Source organism: Podarcis filfolensis (assembly GCF_964270895.1).
Source record: "Podarcis filfolensis genome assembly, chromosome: 7".
In the NCBI taxonomy this organism is placed as follows: Eukaryota; Metazoa; Chordata; class Lepidosauria; order Squamata; family Lacertidae; genus Podarcis; species Podarcis filfolensis.
Window position 1 is genome coordinate 89,995,496 of NC_139603.1, and position 16,726 is coordinate 90,012,221.

The 16,726-nt window shown below is 48.3% G+C and overlaps 1 protein-coding gene across 1 annotated transcript; it reads right to left on the reverse strand.

Annotated features, from left to right (window-relative positions):
- Window positions 1-297: 297 nt before the first annotated feature.
- FOXH1 (forkhead box H1) lies at window positions 298-12,938 on the reverse strand (the record flags this gene model as incomplete). Its single annotated transcript, XM_083624235.1, has 3 exons — window positions 298-1,320; window positions 2,056-2,160; window positions 12,681-12,938. The coding sequence occupies 3 exons, from the start codon at window positions 12,936-12,938 to the stop codon at window positions 298-300; spliced, it is 1,386 nt and encodes a 461-aa protein (XP_083480361.1).
- Window positions 12,939-16,726: the final 3,788 nt, after the last annotated feature.

A 16,726-nucleotide genomic window follows, 5' to 3' on the forward strand; every position in this document is an offset into this window, starting at 1 on the left:
AGGGAGTTCAATGTTTTCGCTGGAAGCTCCCGTCAGCAATCGGACCGCAGCTTATGAACCGGGTCCAAGGGCAGCCCTATGGAGAGCGCATCGTCCAGCCTCGAGGTTCCCAGTGCACGGACTATGGATGTCCAGGAATGGCGAACCAAAGAGAGCTGGGCAAGATGGCGCCTAATGGAGGGAGGCTGGGATTTCTGTTTCGATTTCTCCGGTGAGATCTGGAACATTTGCAGTTGCGAATCCTGGGTGTTGGAGAGATTAAGCCATGATGCGTCCATGATGCGTCCAACTTTCTTTTCAGAGAGGCAAGTGGTCTGGGGACAGCAGCGCTTCTCCTGGCTGCTGGCCAGGCTGGTAGGGGGCCACCACCGTGCTCCGCAGAAAAGGCCCCGCCACGCTGGCAACTGGGAACACGATGTCGGCTGGCTGGGTCATCCAGGCGTCAAAGACGGTCTTGTTGGGCGGCATGGCTTGGTCCAGGTCAAGCGAGAGCCCCGAGGGATGGGCCAGGGCGGCAGGGGGCCTGGGCAGCAGCTCCCAGCACCCCGGGGGGCTTGCAAAGGGCAGGGGGCTGTAAATCGGCAGGCCCGGGACAGCGGCAAAGGCGGAAAACGGAGGCGGGTAGCTGGGGGGAGCCACCACGTTGGGGGCCACGCACTTGGTGTACGAGGTGGGCAGCTGCTGCAGGTGTGGCCCTCCGGCCCGCGGGGCGTCGTCGGAGTCTGAGCTGCTGCTCTCGGGGTCCTGGAGGACCCGGGGGCGCTTGGCCAAGCTGTGGGGCGCGTGCCCCTTCTTGGGCCTCGGCCACCCGGCTTGCCTTCCGTCGGGGGACAGGGACCCCAGGGAGGAGAGGCTGCTGGAGGAGGAGAAGGAACGGAGGGCCGGCAGGCGGCTGGGGGGCCGCCAGGGCAGAACTGGGTGCCCTGTGCAGACCTGGTAAATGGGGACGGAGCCCCAAGCGTCTAGGGCAGCAGAGGGGCTGTGGGGCAGCTCGGGGGCTGCCCTGGGCTTCCCGCTCAGACCCACGTCCTGGAAGTCGCTGAGCAGGGTGTCAATGCTGATGGGGCTGTTTTGGGGGACCCCTTCACCGGCCGGGAATGTCCTTGTGTCCTCAGGGGTGGGCATGTTCTGGGGGGCCGGGGGGCCTCCGTTGAGCGGCCAGCCGTGGTACACATAGGGGGCCAGGTCGGCGGCAAACGCCCGCTCTTCCTGGCGGGAGATGGGGGTGTTTTGCAGTTTTAGGGCCTCCGGGGGGATGCGGTTCACGTCCACGGTCCAGAAATTCCCCTTGGCCTTGGGCTTGGAGGGGTCCTTCAGCACCTGCGGGAGACGGGAGGGAGGGATGAGGTGCTTTTTAAATTATTGTTATTAATAATAATAATAATAAATTTTTATTTATACCCCGCCCTTCCTGGTTCAAAAACCGGGCTCAGGGCAGCTAACAACAAATTTAAAATACTTTAAATTATAAAAGCAGCATAAAATACAATATAAAAACATGAATAACAAAAAAAATCAAAAATCAATTTAGGGGAAATAAGCATTAGATAATCCCCAGGGCTAGCTGGCTGGACTGGTCCTACTTGGGCCAGCGAGGAGACCAGGGGAGAATTAGCTGTGGGGTCTCAGAGCGGGTAATCTTCATAAAAAGAGGAGAGGGAGGGAAGAGAAGGGAAATAAAAGATCAGGCTGAATTCAAATTAAAGGCCAGGCGGAATAGCTCTGTCTTACAGGCCCAACGGAAGGAAGTTAAATCCTGCAGGGTCCTGGTCTCATGGGACAGAGCATTCCACCAGGTCGGAGCCACCACTGAGAAGGCCCTGGCCCTGGGGGAGTATAGTCTGACTTCCTTAGGGCCCGGAACCTCTCAGCTATGGTTATTCATGGACCTTGGTGTTCTGTTGGGAGCCGCTAAGAGTGGCTGGGGAAAATTAATAATAATAATAATAATAAGCTTAAGCTCTGCAATTATGCTGTCCGATTCTGGCCCCACTTGAAGCGCAGGGTCCCCTTCAGGCCCCAACCCTCCCTCCCTCCCTTGCGCCCCCACCTCACCTTGTAGAAACAGTCGTTGGAAGACAGGTTGTGGCGGATCGAGTCCTTCCATCCCTGGTAGCCTTCCTTGAAGAAGGGGAAGAGGGTGCTGATCTCTTGGATGATCTGAAAAGAGCAGGAAGCAAACGTGAAAGGATTCCTCGGGGGTCAGTGGGCACCGATCCCGGACAGTGCCCCATAGGAACGCAGGCACTACAACTCTTGGGGAGAAGGGATCAAGAACGGCCGGCTCTGGATTCTAGGATTCTGCAATATCCTTCTGGAGGGGAGGAGGCCAGAATCTGGCCGGCAGCGCCATCTGCTGGAATGACCAGAGCTCTGCCACGCAGCTGACCGGGTGCCCTTGGGCTGGCCACCATCTCCAAGCCTTACCCGCCTCGCAGGGTTCTTGTGATAAGAGGGTAAGATCGGCTGCTTTGAGGTCCTTGGAGCAAAGGTGGGAAATAAACCAAATAAATAAGTTGATTCCTGCCGGGGGGGGGGGGCGGGCGGGGAGGCTGGCCCAAGTATATATTGGATCAGATATGGCATTTTATATTTGCAAAAAGCCTGGCTCAAAACCATCTGTCAAGAGATAAGAGGAAATCATTATTAAATATTATTAAATGTTACATATTAAAGTATGTGGTATTTGATTCCAGACAGGCGATTTAGAATACTCATTTCATATTTCATATATTTTTAACTGCAGCTATATCTGAATTGTCTCTGTTATATCCAACTGCAATTCAACTGGCATGCTCTAGTCCAGGGGTCACGAAGAGGCGGACACGACTAAATGACTAAACAACAACAACAACAAAATAATTGTATTTATAATATTGGCTTACATTGCATTTTATTCATATTTATGTTATCCTTGTAGTGTCCTTTATTGCATTTGGTTCTCTAGAGAGGTCTTTCAGTATGAACCAACCTAGAAGTTATCAGGAAAGAGGAAGATGAACTGATTAAGGGTTTCTAAAAGGGATGACCAGGAGAATTCTCCCCGCCCCACCACAGATATCCCTTTTAATGAGGGTTAAATAGACATATCCTGCTCGGAGAATTTGCATTTCCTGCCTTTGCTTTGTTCAAAGCAACCTTTTGAATAGAACAGGTGAGCTCCCACCTGAGGGCAAGATGCTGAAGACAGAGCAGTGTTGTGTGTTGCTGTAGTGCTGTCAGTTTTAAGCTGTGGGACAGCTCAGTTACTAGAGCCTGAGACTCTTAATATCATGGTTGTGGGTTCAAAACCCACACTGGGCAAAAGATTCCTGCATTGCAAGGGGCTGGATAACCTAAGTCAGAGGTTTTCAACCAGTGCGCTGTGCAGAGCTGTCAACTTTTCCCTTTTCTTGGGAGGAATCCTATTCGGAATAAGGGAATTTCCCTTTAAAAAAGGGAAAAGTTGGCAGCTATGGTGCTGTGGAGGGACACGGGTGGCTCTGTGGTCTAAACCACAGAGCCTAGGACTTGCCGATCGGAAGGTGGGCGGTTCGAATCCCCATGACGGGGTGAGCTCCTGTTGCTCGGTCCCTGCTCCTGCCAACCTAGCAGTTCGAAAGCACGCCAAGTGCAAGTAGATAAATAGGTACCGCTCCGGCGGGAAGGTAAACGGCGTTTCAATGCGCTGCTCTGGTTCGCCAGAAGCGGCTTAGTCCTGCTGGCCACATGACCTGGAAGCTGTACGCCGGCTCCCTTGGCCAATAAAGCGAGATGAGGGCCGCAACCCCAGAGTCGGCCACGAATGGACCTAATGGTCAGGGGTCCCTTTACCTTTACGGTGCTGTGGCACCCTGGGGTGCCTTGAATGATGGTCAGGCGTGTCCTCTGTCCCTCTTCCCTTCCCTTCCCTCCCTCTTCTAATGTCTCCCAAAGACTTGCACAGCCGCGGGATCACATTCACCCGGTGCTCTACCAGCTGCACTGGCTCCTGGTGGAGTACAGGATCAGGTTCAAGGTGCTGGTTTTAACCTTTAAAGCCCTATATGGCCTAGGACCCTCGTACCTACGGGACCCCCTCTCCTGGTATGCCCCACGGAGGACCTTACGGTCTTCAGATAAAAACATCTTGGAGGTCCCAAGTCGCAAGGAGGTTAGATTGGTCTCAACTAGGGCCAGGGCCTTTTCAGTACTTGCCCCGACATGGTGGAACGCTCTGTCACAAGAGACTAGGGCCCTGCGGGACTTGACATCTTTCCGCAGGGCCTGCAAGACAGAGCTGTTCCACCATGCCTTTGGCCAAGGCACAGCCTGACCCCCTCCTTTGGTCATCCTCATAGAACTCTAGCCCAATGGTTGCCATGAACGTGCTACTTCTGGGTTTCGCCGCTCGCGCATGCGCTCAAAATGACATAACGTGCATGCGCGGAAGCGGTTGCGTTTGCTTCCTTCACGATGCGAACAGGGCTCCGGAACAGATACCATTTGTATCCAGAGGTACCACTGTATTTTAATTAATTGATTGTGATTTTATGTAAACTGTGTTGCTTTTATTGTTGTTAGCCACTCTGAGCCCGGCTTCGGCTGGGGAGGGCGGGATAGGAATAAATTTATTATTATTATTATTATTATTATTATTATTATTATTATTATTATTATTTGCAGCAGCCCTGATCCTGCCATTGCTGGCTCCCAAGGTAAGGTGCTGGCCTCGCTTTCACCTTTGGCCAGTCTCCGTTGGGCCACCAAGGCTGGGGGCATCCTCTGCCCTGTGGGGCAGCGTGAGGAATCCCCCTCTATTTTTTTTGGGGGGGAGCAGCTTAGAGACCAGGGGTGGCAGCAGTGGCTGCCCAAAGGACTCCGAAGAAGAGGGGAGAGGAGAGGAACCACGGGGGGGGGGGGAGGCAGGTTTGGAAAAGGGTGAGGGGTGCCGGCTCTGCAAGCAAAGGGTGACCTAACCGGACGCTTATGCCCCCCAGGGGTGCCACAGAAATAATGTACAGTGGACGCTCAGGTTGCGAGCGTGATCCGTGCGGGATGCACGTTCGCAACCCGCAGCCGCGCATGCGTGGGTTGCGATTCGGCACTTCTGTGCATGCGCAAAGTGCGATTTAGCACTTTTGCACATGCGCGACCACCGAAACCTGGAAGTAACCCCTTCCGGTACTTACAGGTTTCGGTGGTCCATAACCCGAAAAAACGCAACCTGAAGCAGCTGTAGCCCAAGGTATGACTGTAGTTGGTCAAGGGAGCCATGGGCTCAAAAAGGATGAAAACCTCTGGCTTAATTGCATTCCCCACCAGAGATGGAGCGGGATGCCCCCTTCTGGGCAGCCTCTGCAACTGCAAAGGGAGAGACTCACGGAGTTGAGTTCCTCAGGGGTGAGATGTCAACAATGGGTGAATTTTAGCATAGATTCTCCATTTCCGGCCAACACCAAATGAAGCTGAGAAACCACCAAGTTCCCTTCAACATCTTCAGCACTCGGTCAACTTCAGGCCTGTACCAGATCCTGCACTGGAGGGGGTTGGACTAGATGACTCTTGGAGGGGAGACACTTTCCAACTCTACTATGATTCATATTTAATAATAATAATAATAATAATAATAATAATAATAATAATAATAATTTATACATACCCCACCCTTCCTGGTTCAGAAAACCGGGCTCAGGGCAGCTAACAACAAATTTAAAACACTTAATTGATGCAACAAAAAACAGCTATCTACTGCTATCCCAGAAAAGAAATTAAGAGACTCATAGAATTGTCAAGTTGCCAAGGGTCATCTAGTCCAGCCCCGTGTGTTGCAGGAAACATTTAATTATTAGAAGCTTGTATTTCTGGCAGTGAGAGGCAGGTACAGCTGCTTAATAATAATAATAATAATAATAATAATAATAATAACAATTTTATTTATACCCCACCCTTCCCAGTTCAGAAAACCGGGCTCAGAGCAGCTAACGACAAATTTAAAACAACTGATGCAACAAAAAACAGCAAAAAATGGAGTATGAAACGTGAATAACAATAAATTCAGAATTCAAAAATCAATTTGGGGGGAAATCCGTCCAATAAACATTAGATGATCACCAGGGCTAGCTGGCTAAATTAGTCCTATTTATCATTTATATTGGTCATCAAATTGTAAATAAGAGAAGCCTCTCTTCCAGCTGTCCAAGGGAGGGAGCTTTTGAAACCACCTTGAACCAGGTAAGACATTGACCCGACTCCTCCTGTGTGGGAAAACCTGGATGATCCAAAAATGTCAACAGAGAAGACTGCCTTCCCACCCACCCCTTGCAGGCTTGCAGGAAAGAGTTCAGTTGGGTGTGCTTTTCTCCATAGAAAGGGGCAGAAAAGGAACTTTCCCCCATCCTGACTGAGACCCCAGGTCTGCATGGCCATGAATTGTAACTGCTTGCCATTCTCAAGCTGTGGGTCACCAGATGCTGTTGGACTACAACTCCCATCATCCCTGAGCTCTGGCCTTGCTAGCCAGGGGTGATGGGAGTTGTAGCTCAAGAACATCTGGGGACCCACAGGTGGAGAAAGGCTAGACCTGAAAGGCCTCGCAATTGACTCCCAAATTAGGGAGCCCAGCACCACCACCCTGTTTCGAGCATCGCTCTTGTGGCTTAGGGCCCTCGTATTTACGGGACCGCCTCTCCTGGTCTGCCCCGCAGAGGACCAAGGTCCATGAATAATCATAGTTAAGAGATTCCTAAGGAAGTCAGATTATCCTCCACCAGGGCCAGGGCCTTCTCAGTGGTGGCTCCGACTTGGTGGAATGCTCTGTCCCAGGAGACTAGGGCCCTGCAGGATTTCACTTCCTTCCACTGGGCCTGTAAGACAGAGCTATTCCACCTGGCTTTCAATTTGAATTCAGCCTGATCTTTTATTCCCCTTACTTCCCTCCCTCTCCCCTTTTTATGAAGATTCCCCACTCTGGGATCCCACAGCTCATTCTCCCCTGGTCTCCTCGCTGGCCCAAATAGGACTAATTTAGCCAGCTATCCCTGGTGATCATCTAATGTTTATTAGGTGGCTTTCCCCCCAAAATTGATTTTTGAATTCTGAATTTATTGTTATTCACATTTTATACTGTATTTTATGCTGTTTTTTGTTGCATCAATTAAGTGTTTTAAATTTGTTGTTAGCCACCCTGAGCCCAGTTTTCTGAACTGGGAAGGGCAGGGTATAAATTAAAAACTATTATTATTATTATTATTATTATTATTATTATTATTAAGCAGCTGTACCTGCCTCTCACTGCCAGAAATACAAGCTTCTAATAATTAAATGTTTCCTGCAACACACGGGGCTGGACTAGATGACCCTTGGCAACTTGACAATTCTATGAGTCTCTTAATTTCTTTTCTGGGATAGCGGTAGAGGATGTCTGGAACAGGAAACGGAAACTGCATCTCGCCTTTCTCCCACATTGAGATCCAAAGTTGGCTTCCAATATTTAAAAACGCATTTAGGTAACCCTGGCCCACCCCATAATAATTAATAATAATAATAATAATAATAATAATAATAATAATAATTTAATTTTATTTATACCCTGTCCTCCCCGGCCAGAGCCAGGCCCAGGGCGGTAACACCAATAATATAAAATCACAGTAAAAACATAATAGGGGAAAAAGAGAGGGAGGAAAAAAACAAAAACAAAAAAACCCTGGATTTAAAATACAGGCTAAAATGCAATTTAATAATCTTGAGGGCTGCAGTTCTGCCTAACCATCAGGGCCGGATTTCGGTTTGAGGAGGTCCTAAGCTGCTGAAGGTAACAGGGCCCTTTCTATGTCCAGCTGTCCTTTGTCAACAACAAACTGTTGCTGTTTTTTGTGTTGAATATATGCTATATGGTAATTGATGGAGCTCATAGGTATCTCAAGCCATTTGCATGTAACAAAATACACGTATTTTATCAAAGCAACTGTTGAACTGAAATACAGTACATCCAGGTTATTTTTTCCTTTAAATTTTTTTTGGGGGCCCTAAGCTATAGCTTGTTTAGCTTATACCAGGGGTCAGCAAACTTTTTCAGCAGGGGGCCGGTCCTCTGTCCCTCAGACCTTGTGGGGGGCCGGACTATATATTTTTTGGGGGGGGGGAAATGAATGAATTCCTATGCCCCACAAATAACCCAGAGATGCATTTTAAATAAAAGGACACATTCTACTCATGTAAAAACATGCTGATTCCTGAACTGTCCACGGGCCAGATTTAGAAGGCGATTGGGCCGGATCCATAGCTGTCAACGTTTTCCTTTTTTTAAGGGAAATTCCCTTATTCCGAATAGGATTCCTCGCAAGAAAAGGGAAAAGTTGACAGCTATGGCCGGATTCGGCCCCTGGGCCTTAGTTTGCCTACCCAGGGTCTTCAGAGTTAGGAGAACTGGGGGGATTCAAGGTAATCCTTGCCACTGACCCAGAAGCCTGTTATCTCCCCAGGCATCTGTCAGCCGGCTCATTCCTCCTACTGTATGTAGTGTAAATATCTTCCCCACATCATCCATGGGTCAGAGATCAGTCAAGCCAGATGGGGATTAGCGCCAGCAGGGTGCAAATTGCTTTGGTGGAGGGAAGAGGAATGTTGCATTGGAATAATGCAGCATCACTCGAACTCGCCTCCCTGCTGGTGCCCTCTCTCTCCAAGCCCTCTCTCTCTCTTTTTTTTAATAAATATTTATTCGATTTTTCAATTTTATACAAACAAAAAAAAAAGGAAAAAGAAAAATATTAAAAACAAATCAATTTCAATATCACTTTTCAATAACATGTTTCTTTGACTTCCTCATACCTCCCCTTCTTGTTTTCTAGTTCAAAATGATTATCCAGCAAATCCTAATCTCTTAACATTCCTTTTAACTAACACCTTATTTTCCAATCAACTTTTTTAAATTTTATAACTTAAACAATATTTATCGCATTTCTTTTTATCATAACAGCTAGAGACCACATAAATTCAATCCAGCAGCTTTCAAAGTTCATTAATTTTGCAATATTTCTGTAAATAGTCCTTAAATTTCTTCCAGTCTTCTTCTGCCGACTCTTCTCCCTGGTCGCGGATTCTGCCGGTCATTTCTGCCAGTCCCATACAGTCAATCAACTCTCCAAGCCCTCTCAATTGTCTCCCAGGCATTTGCCCAGGAGATCCACAGGGGCATCGAATCGAGTGATCTGGGTCAGGCTGCACACTTACCGGAGAGTAAGTCCCACTCAACTTAGTGCAGACATCACAAAGGCAAAATCCAAACTTCGGAAGGAAAGAAACTGAATCAATACAGTGGTTCCTTGGTTCTCAAACAAGGGACCCTGCTGAAAAAGTTTGCTAACCCCTGCTGAAGACTAGAAGCAAGAGCCAGGATAATTTTACGGAGAGACCTTCCACAAAGCATTGCCAAGAGGCAGTCCTTGACTCCCAATAGCAATGGCCAAGCCCAACCCCTTGGGTCGAGGGCCTCTGAGAATGCACAGAGTGCCTCTCAAACGTATTTATTTATTGCATTTGAGCCCCCCTTTCCGCTAAGGGCCTCAAGGTGGCCATGTGGTTCCCTCCCTCCTCGTGTCATCCGCACAACAGCCCTGTGAGGTAGGCTCGGCTGAGAAGCAGAAACTGGACTTTGAGGCCACACCCAGTGAGCTTCACAGCCAAGGGAAGGGGATTCGAACCCTGGTCACTGGCGGAGGAACACGATCCTGGTGGGGTGCCCCCAGCTCCGCCACGGATCCTGGTCTCCCACTTCCTAGTCCAGCGCTCTAACCATTGCACCACCACTGCCTTTCCAATTTCTCAATTTCACCCTCCACCCTTGTATGCAGCCCCGTTTTTCAGTCACAATATATTACGGTCCTATATTGCATGAATAAACCCCTTGCTCCCCCAAGGATGGCCGTTGCTCCCCCAAACTAGTTATTTTCCAGAATTATACCCGTGGCTGTAATTCAGAGGCTTAACGCCCACCCTCATCACCTTCAAAGGACTCTCAGTCAGTAGCATCAACATCTAGTGGCAGGGAGTTCCATAGATTAATCCTGCACTGAGTGGGAAAAGTATATACACCCCTTCGTCCAAAACCTGCTGCAGGAAGAACCACAAATTGTAGGCTTCTGGGAGAGGGAGAAATTCTTCTCAAGAGTAAACCCACTCAAATTAATGGAGCTAAATCACTCAGGGTCATTAATTTCAATGGGTCTAGCCAGAGGACGACTAATAATAGATATAACACTTTTTTTCTGCCCCAAGTTCTCCATATAATCCAAATTAGAATCATCATGAATGAATAAAAACTACCCTGGCTAATTATACTATGGTCTTTTAAACTGGGGGAGGCGGGTATTGATCTTGTTTGTTACCTTGTTACCTGTTATGTATTTTTCTGTTTTTATATTGTAAACTACCCTGTGATCCTTGGATGCTGATATATTAAATTAATAATAATAATAATAATAATAATAATAATAATAATTCTTAAAATCTGAATTAAAATCTGAATTATTTTACTCCTTCTTTAGTTTCCTCCACCCTGAATTGCACAAAAACCAAACTTCTCCCCCCCCCTAAAAATACTATCAAGGGGTTTTTTTTGGTGAGGCTGGCTTCCCCCATGCAGAGGTGTTGGAAGGGGGGTGGGAAGAGGAGATTCTTAGATATCCCAGAGAGCTTTTTTATCTTGCTGAAGCAGCTTAGCACAGCTGGGGGGAGAAACGGGTACCTGGAAGTAAATATTCCCTTCAATTTCAGAGATAATAAAGGCTTGGAGCAAGGCATTTTGCTAACTGGTTTGGGAAGGAGCAGTCCTTAGGCAGATAAGAGCCCTGGTCTTTGAAATCCTAGCCCTAGCGTGACCCCAGGATGATCTAGAATATTTATTTTATTTCCTAAAATGTATACACCGCTAGATTGTAAAAAAACCCCAAAAGCCCTCAAGCACCAGTAAGGAAATTTGACAACAATCTTAGACTTCTGAAAAGTTAAAATAGATGAAAAACAGGATTAAATCTCTCATTTCAGGGGGTTGGACTAGATGATCCTAAAGACCCTTCCAACTCTACAGTTCTAAATATCTAGCTAGGCTGGTCTGAACAAAAATGTTCCCATCGTGCGCTGACAGTGAATATCAATAGGCAGGGAGTTTTCAAAGTGTACAGGTGCCACCAAGCTAAAAGATTGAATTTCTGCAAATGTGGGGAGGGTGTTATTTTGGATTGAAGTGGTTGAATGGGTGCCTATGGGGTAAGACAATCTCTGATGGGTAAATAGAGAGCAATCCTGATTACTTGGACCAGAATGAAGCCCTGGAAGAGAGGCAGGCACTCCCATAAAAACATACAATGTACCCAAAAAGCTGCCTTGCTTTTACTGTCCTGCAAGAGACCCAGGAAATAATAATAATAATAATAATAATAATAATAATAATTTATTTATATCCCGCCCTCCCCAGCTGAAGCCGGGCTCAGGGCAGCTAACAACAATAAAATAGTGCAACATTCTAAAAACATTCATTATAAAAATTAATTAAAATCAAATTGATGGCTGATGGTTGCAAGGCAAGGGAGCCCAACTCTGCACAAGCCTAGGGATGTCAGAATTTCAAATAAATCCCGCAATCCTGAATGATCCTAGTGGAAACTAAGTCCCCATGATTTGGAAAGAGCTGCTGTGTTAAGGCACCGTGTTCTGCAGCCTTTGAGGGACGAATTAAACTCCAGTTGAATTGTGAGGCTCCACCTGAGAAGAATACAAGGATCGGGACCAGCTATTCCAGCATCACAGAAATCGGGACAAGTATCCCTGCAAGTAAGTTCAGGAAAGCTCCAAACCTATAAAAGGTCAAGACAAAATCCTAAGGTTTTCTGGGCTCGAACACATTGCACAAGGCAAAGGATATTCATCCTAGGGCCGCTGAATTCGTAATGGAAGCGAATGCCATTAAGTCCGGAGCAGTAAAAATTTCCCATTTGACCGTAATAAATTATCTCTCTCTTCCAGAATCCTGTTCTCACAGCAGCCAACCTGTTGCCCATCGCGGGAAAACAACAAACAGGATCTGAACACAAGAGCCTTCTCTCTCCTTTCCTGAAACTTTCAGTAACTGCCTCCAGCTGTGGTGGCAAAGCCCAGCCCTTCTGGCTAGCAGCCCATGAATTTATCCAGTCCTCTTTAAAATCCATACAAGTTGGTGGCCATCTCTGCCTCCCACAGTTTAACTCTGCGCTGCCTGAAGGACTTCCTTTTCCCTGTTCTGAATCTCCCAGGACTCAGCTTCCTGGGATGCTGCTACAGTTAGGAGAGGAGAAGGACATTTCCCTAGCCTCTTCTCCCATGCACAATTTTACAAACATCTATCGCCTCGCCTCAAAGAGAGAACCAATTTTAGGAACCTCCCTACACATATGAAGGCAGCTTTTACAGTTAGATGTATCCTGTAAATTCTGCTGGAAGCTGCCCAGAGTGGTTGGGGCAACCCAGTCAGACGAGCTGGGTACAAGCAATTAATAATAATAATAATAATAATAATAATAATAATAATAATAATAGCTTTTTCTCTAAAGAGTCTCCTTTTTTCATAGGAGAGTTGCTCCATCTGCTCCATCATTTTGGTGGTCCTTTTCTGCACTTTCCCCAACTCCACAATATCCTTCTGTAGGGACGCCCCCCCTCGCCCCCCACCCCTCTGATCATCTTACCTGGGACAATTTGAGCTTCCGACTTGGAGAGGTCTGGATGGCCAGTGCAATCATTGCCAAATAGGTGTAGGGGGGCTTGGGGTGACGGTGGTAGTTTTTCTTCTTCCTCTTCGCCTTTCTGCCCCCCTCCTTGGCCGGACCCTCGCCCTGCCTGCCACCAGGCTCCTCGGCAGACCCCAGAGCTTCCTTGCCCAGGGTGGGGTCCTGGTCCAGGGTGCCGCTCTCAGGATTTTGGTGTGGACTGGAGGTGGCAGCCATTGCTGCTGCTGCTGCTGCCTCAGCCTGGGAGAGCCTGAAGGGCTAGTCAATGGACCAGCAGCTCCCAGGATAAACAGCTTGTTGGCCTAAAGGAGGAGGAAGATTTGGAACCCATTCATGTCTTTATCATGCTGATGATGGAATCTCAGCCTGGAGATGGAGATCCTGCAGGGCAGAAGGGTGTGAGGGGAGGGGCGCAGGGGCCAGTTGGCAAACCATTAACATCTGGCTGCTAATCTCTGAGCCAGAGATCGAGAGCCTGGCTTAGCCCCATGAGATGCCTACTGCAGGCATGGGGAGATGGAGGATTTGCACTTCTTGGTAGCGGCGCCTAATGGTGCTGCCATTCGCAACAGGCACGCAAAACATCTGGAGCAGAACCAGGTCCCCGGGCTAAACAGGAACCCACAAACTGGAGTTTTAATTCGTGGAGAGCAACCTACCCTCTCCCTGACAGGGTGGTTCTTGATCGATGAATCACAGATTTGTGGGGTGGGAAGGGGCCCCAAAGGATGTCAAAGTGGGAGGGGTAGCTAATGCTGCAGAAGACAGAATCGGGATTCAAGGTGACCTAAGGAGATTGGAGAACTGGGCCCAAACTAACAAAACTGAGTTTCCAGAGGGACAAATGTCAAGTTCTCCACTTACAAATATAAGATTGGGGACATCCGCCTTACTAGCAGAAAATGTGAAAAGGACCATGGGGTCTTAGTGCAGTGGTACCTCGGGTTAAGAACTTAATTTGTTCCGTAGGTCTGTTCTTAACCTGAAACTGTTCTTAACCTGAAGCACCACTTTAGCTAATGGGGCCTCCCGCTGCCGCCGCGCCACCGGAGCACGATTTCTGTTCTCATCCTGAAGCAAAGTTCTTAACCTGAGGTACTATTTCTGGGTTAGCGGAGTCTGTAACCTGAAGCGTCTGTAACCTGAAGCGTCTGTAACCTGAGGTACCACTATAGTACACAAGCTGAACATGAGTTGACAATGTGATGCGGCAGCAAAAAAGCCCCTCACAAAACCCCCCCACACTGATGCTATTCTGCATCAACAGAAATCTAGTGTCCAGATCAAGGAAATTCATAGTACAGTGGTACCTCGGGTTACAGACGCTTCAGGTTACAGACTCCGCTAACCCAGAAATAGTACCTCGGTTTAAGAACGTTGCTTCATGAGAACAGAAATTGCGCAGCGGCAGCAGGAGGCCCCATTAGCTAAAGTGGTGCTTCAGGTTAAGAACGGTTTCAGGTTAGGAACGGACCTCCAGAATAAATTAAGTTCTTAACCCGAGGTACCAGTGTACCACTGTATTCTGCCTTGGTCAGATCACACCTGGAAGACTGTGTCCAGTTCTGGGCATCGCAATTTAAGAGGGATATTGACAAGTTGAAATGTATGCAGAGGAGGGAAACCAAGATGATCCGGGGTTTGGAAACGAAGCCTTGCGAGGAGCGCTTGAAGGAGCTGAATATGTTTAGCCTGGAAAAGAGGACACTAAGAGGAGATATGGGATCCATCTTCAGATATCTCAAGGGCTGTCACATGGAAGATGGAGCCTGCTTGCTTTCTCCTGCTCTGGAGGGTGGGACTCAAACCCATGGCTTCAAGTCAGAAGAAAGGAGATTCCAACTAAACGTCAGGATACAGCCCCACTGAGTTCAAAGAGACTTACTTCCGAGTAGACCCACTGCAAACTGCTCAACTCACTGTTTCCACATTCCTGATTCTTGCATCTGTGGAATGCTTTTGTGCCCCTTGGGTGCATTACCCTGATGCCTATAGTGTTTGACTGATGTTTTGTGATGAGTGTCCAGTATTCCTGAGAGCAGGGATCAGAGCTGGGTATTCCATGGTTCTTTAGATGTTGTGGAACTGCTGCTCCCATTTTCATCCCTGATCATCATCGGCCATCGTGGTTGCTGGGAGTTGACACAGAGAACCAGTGCGCTGTAGCAGTTAGAGTGCCGAACTATGTCTCGGGAGACCCGGGTTCGAATTCCCCCTCCACCCTAAAGCTCACTGGGTGATCCACTCACTGCCTCTCAGCTTAACACCTCACAAGGTTGTGGTGGGGATTAAAGAGGAGGGGGAGAATTAGATAAGCCACTTTGAGCGCCTTAGAGGGAAAGGTGGGATATAAATGGGTGGAAGATTCCTGCTTTGCAGGGGGTTGGACTAGATGACCACTCGTGACCCCTTCCAACTCTGCAATTCTGTGATTCTATGAAATATTAAATATGAATTAGATCCGCCAGAAGCTCAGCTCTGCTCTCGCCGGTCCTGCAAGGAGCCTTAAAAAAATTCCCATGTGCTCAGAGACTTTGCGCCTGTTCATTGGGGGAGATAGGAAGCCCAGAGCACTTGTTCTTTAGATGTCCCTTTTAGGAAGAGGCACAGAGTGAGACCATTGATCCCCTGCTGGTGAGGCTCGCTGACCTCCCAGAAAAGCAAAAATTCAACCTTTTCCTGTTAGGCAAAGATCAGAAGACGACCCGGATGGTTGCCAGATTCTGTGTACAGATCTGTAGGCGCAGACCATCCCCTAACCCAAACTAGTTCGTGAAGAAAATCCCCAAATTTGGTTCCATGGGTGACTCTGGGTCATCTCTCTGCGGTAGCTCATCTTAAAGTGTGGCTCACCTAAAGGTAAAGGGACCCCTGACCATTAGGTCCAGTCGTGACTGACTCTGGGGTTGCGGTGCTCATCTCGCTTTATTGGCCGAGGGAGCCGGCGTACAGCTTCCGGCTCATGTGGCCAGCACGACTAAGCCTCTTCTGGCGAACCAGAACAGCGCACGGAAACGCCATTTACCTTCCCGCTGGAGCGGTACCTATTTATCTACTTGCACTTTGACGTGCTTTCGAACTGCTAGGTTGGCAGGAGCAGGGACTGAGCAGCAGGAGCTCACCCCGTCGCAGGGATTCGAACCCCCGACCTTCTGATCGGCAAGTCCTAGGCTCTGTGGTTTAACCCACAGCGCCACCCATGTCCCTTTCTCTCTGCAGTACCTTATCTTAAAGTTTTAAGTGTCTATATGCTTATCACATTTATAAATTTATAAATTTCAAATTTATTGTTGTACATTGTTTTAAATGTTTTTTTTTCCTTCTGGGATTGTACCCCCAAGTGTGTTTTATAAGCTAGTCTCCAGCCGTAATAAATTATCTATCTGAGTTAGATCTGTATGGCCATTTCTGTAGTGGGAAGCAAAGCAAGCACTGATTTATTTTCCTGGAGGGAGAAAGAAACAGACTAGTCTGCTCCCCCCTCCCAATTTAAATTTTGTGTCTGGAGGTGCAGGAGACTGGAGATTTTGGCTCAAGCACCCCAGAAGGGGTCCTTCTTTCAGGGAGTTATCAGTCTCTTGTTTTCTTCCCTCAGGGAAAGAGTCCATTTGATTCCTCATCTCAATCCACATGCAGAGAGCTTCAAACACTTGTCTGGCTCCAGAGGGAATCCCGTCCTCTGCTTGAGTAGCTGAACTGAATGCCCCTCAGAAGCCCCAGGGAGCAGGGAATGGCACAGCAAAGGGCAGGCGGGCAGCCTGTCCGTCTGTCTCTCTCTGCCTGTCACACAGACAATCTCCAACTCCACCCAGCCTGGCCAGTCCGTTCCTCAGGTGGATCAGTCACTTCAGTAGACCTGACGGAGCATCTCCACCCCCATCGTTCCGCCTGGACACTGAGGTCCAGCACCGAGGGCCTTCTGGCGGTTCCCTCCCTGCGAGGAGCCAAATTACAGGGAACCAGGCAGAGGGCCTTCTCGGTGGTGGCACCCTCCCTGTAGAACG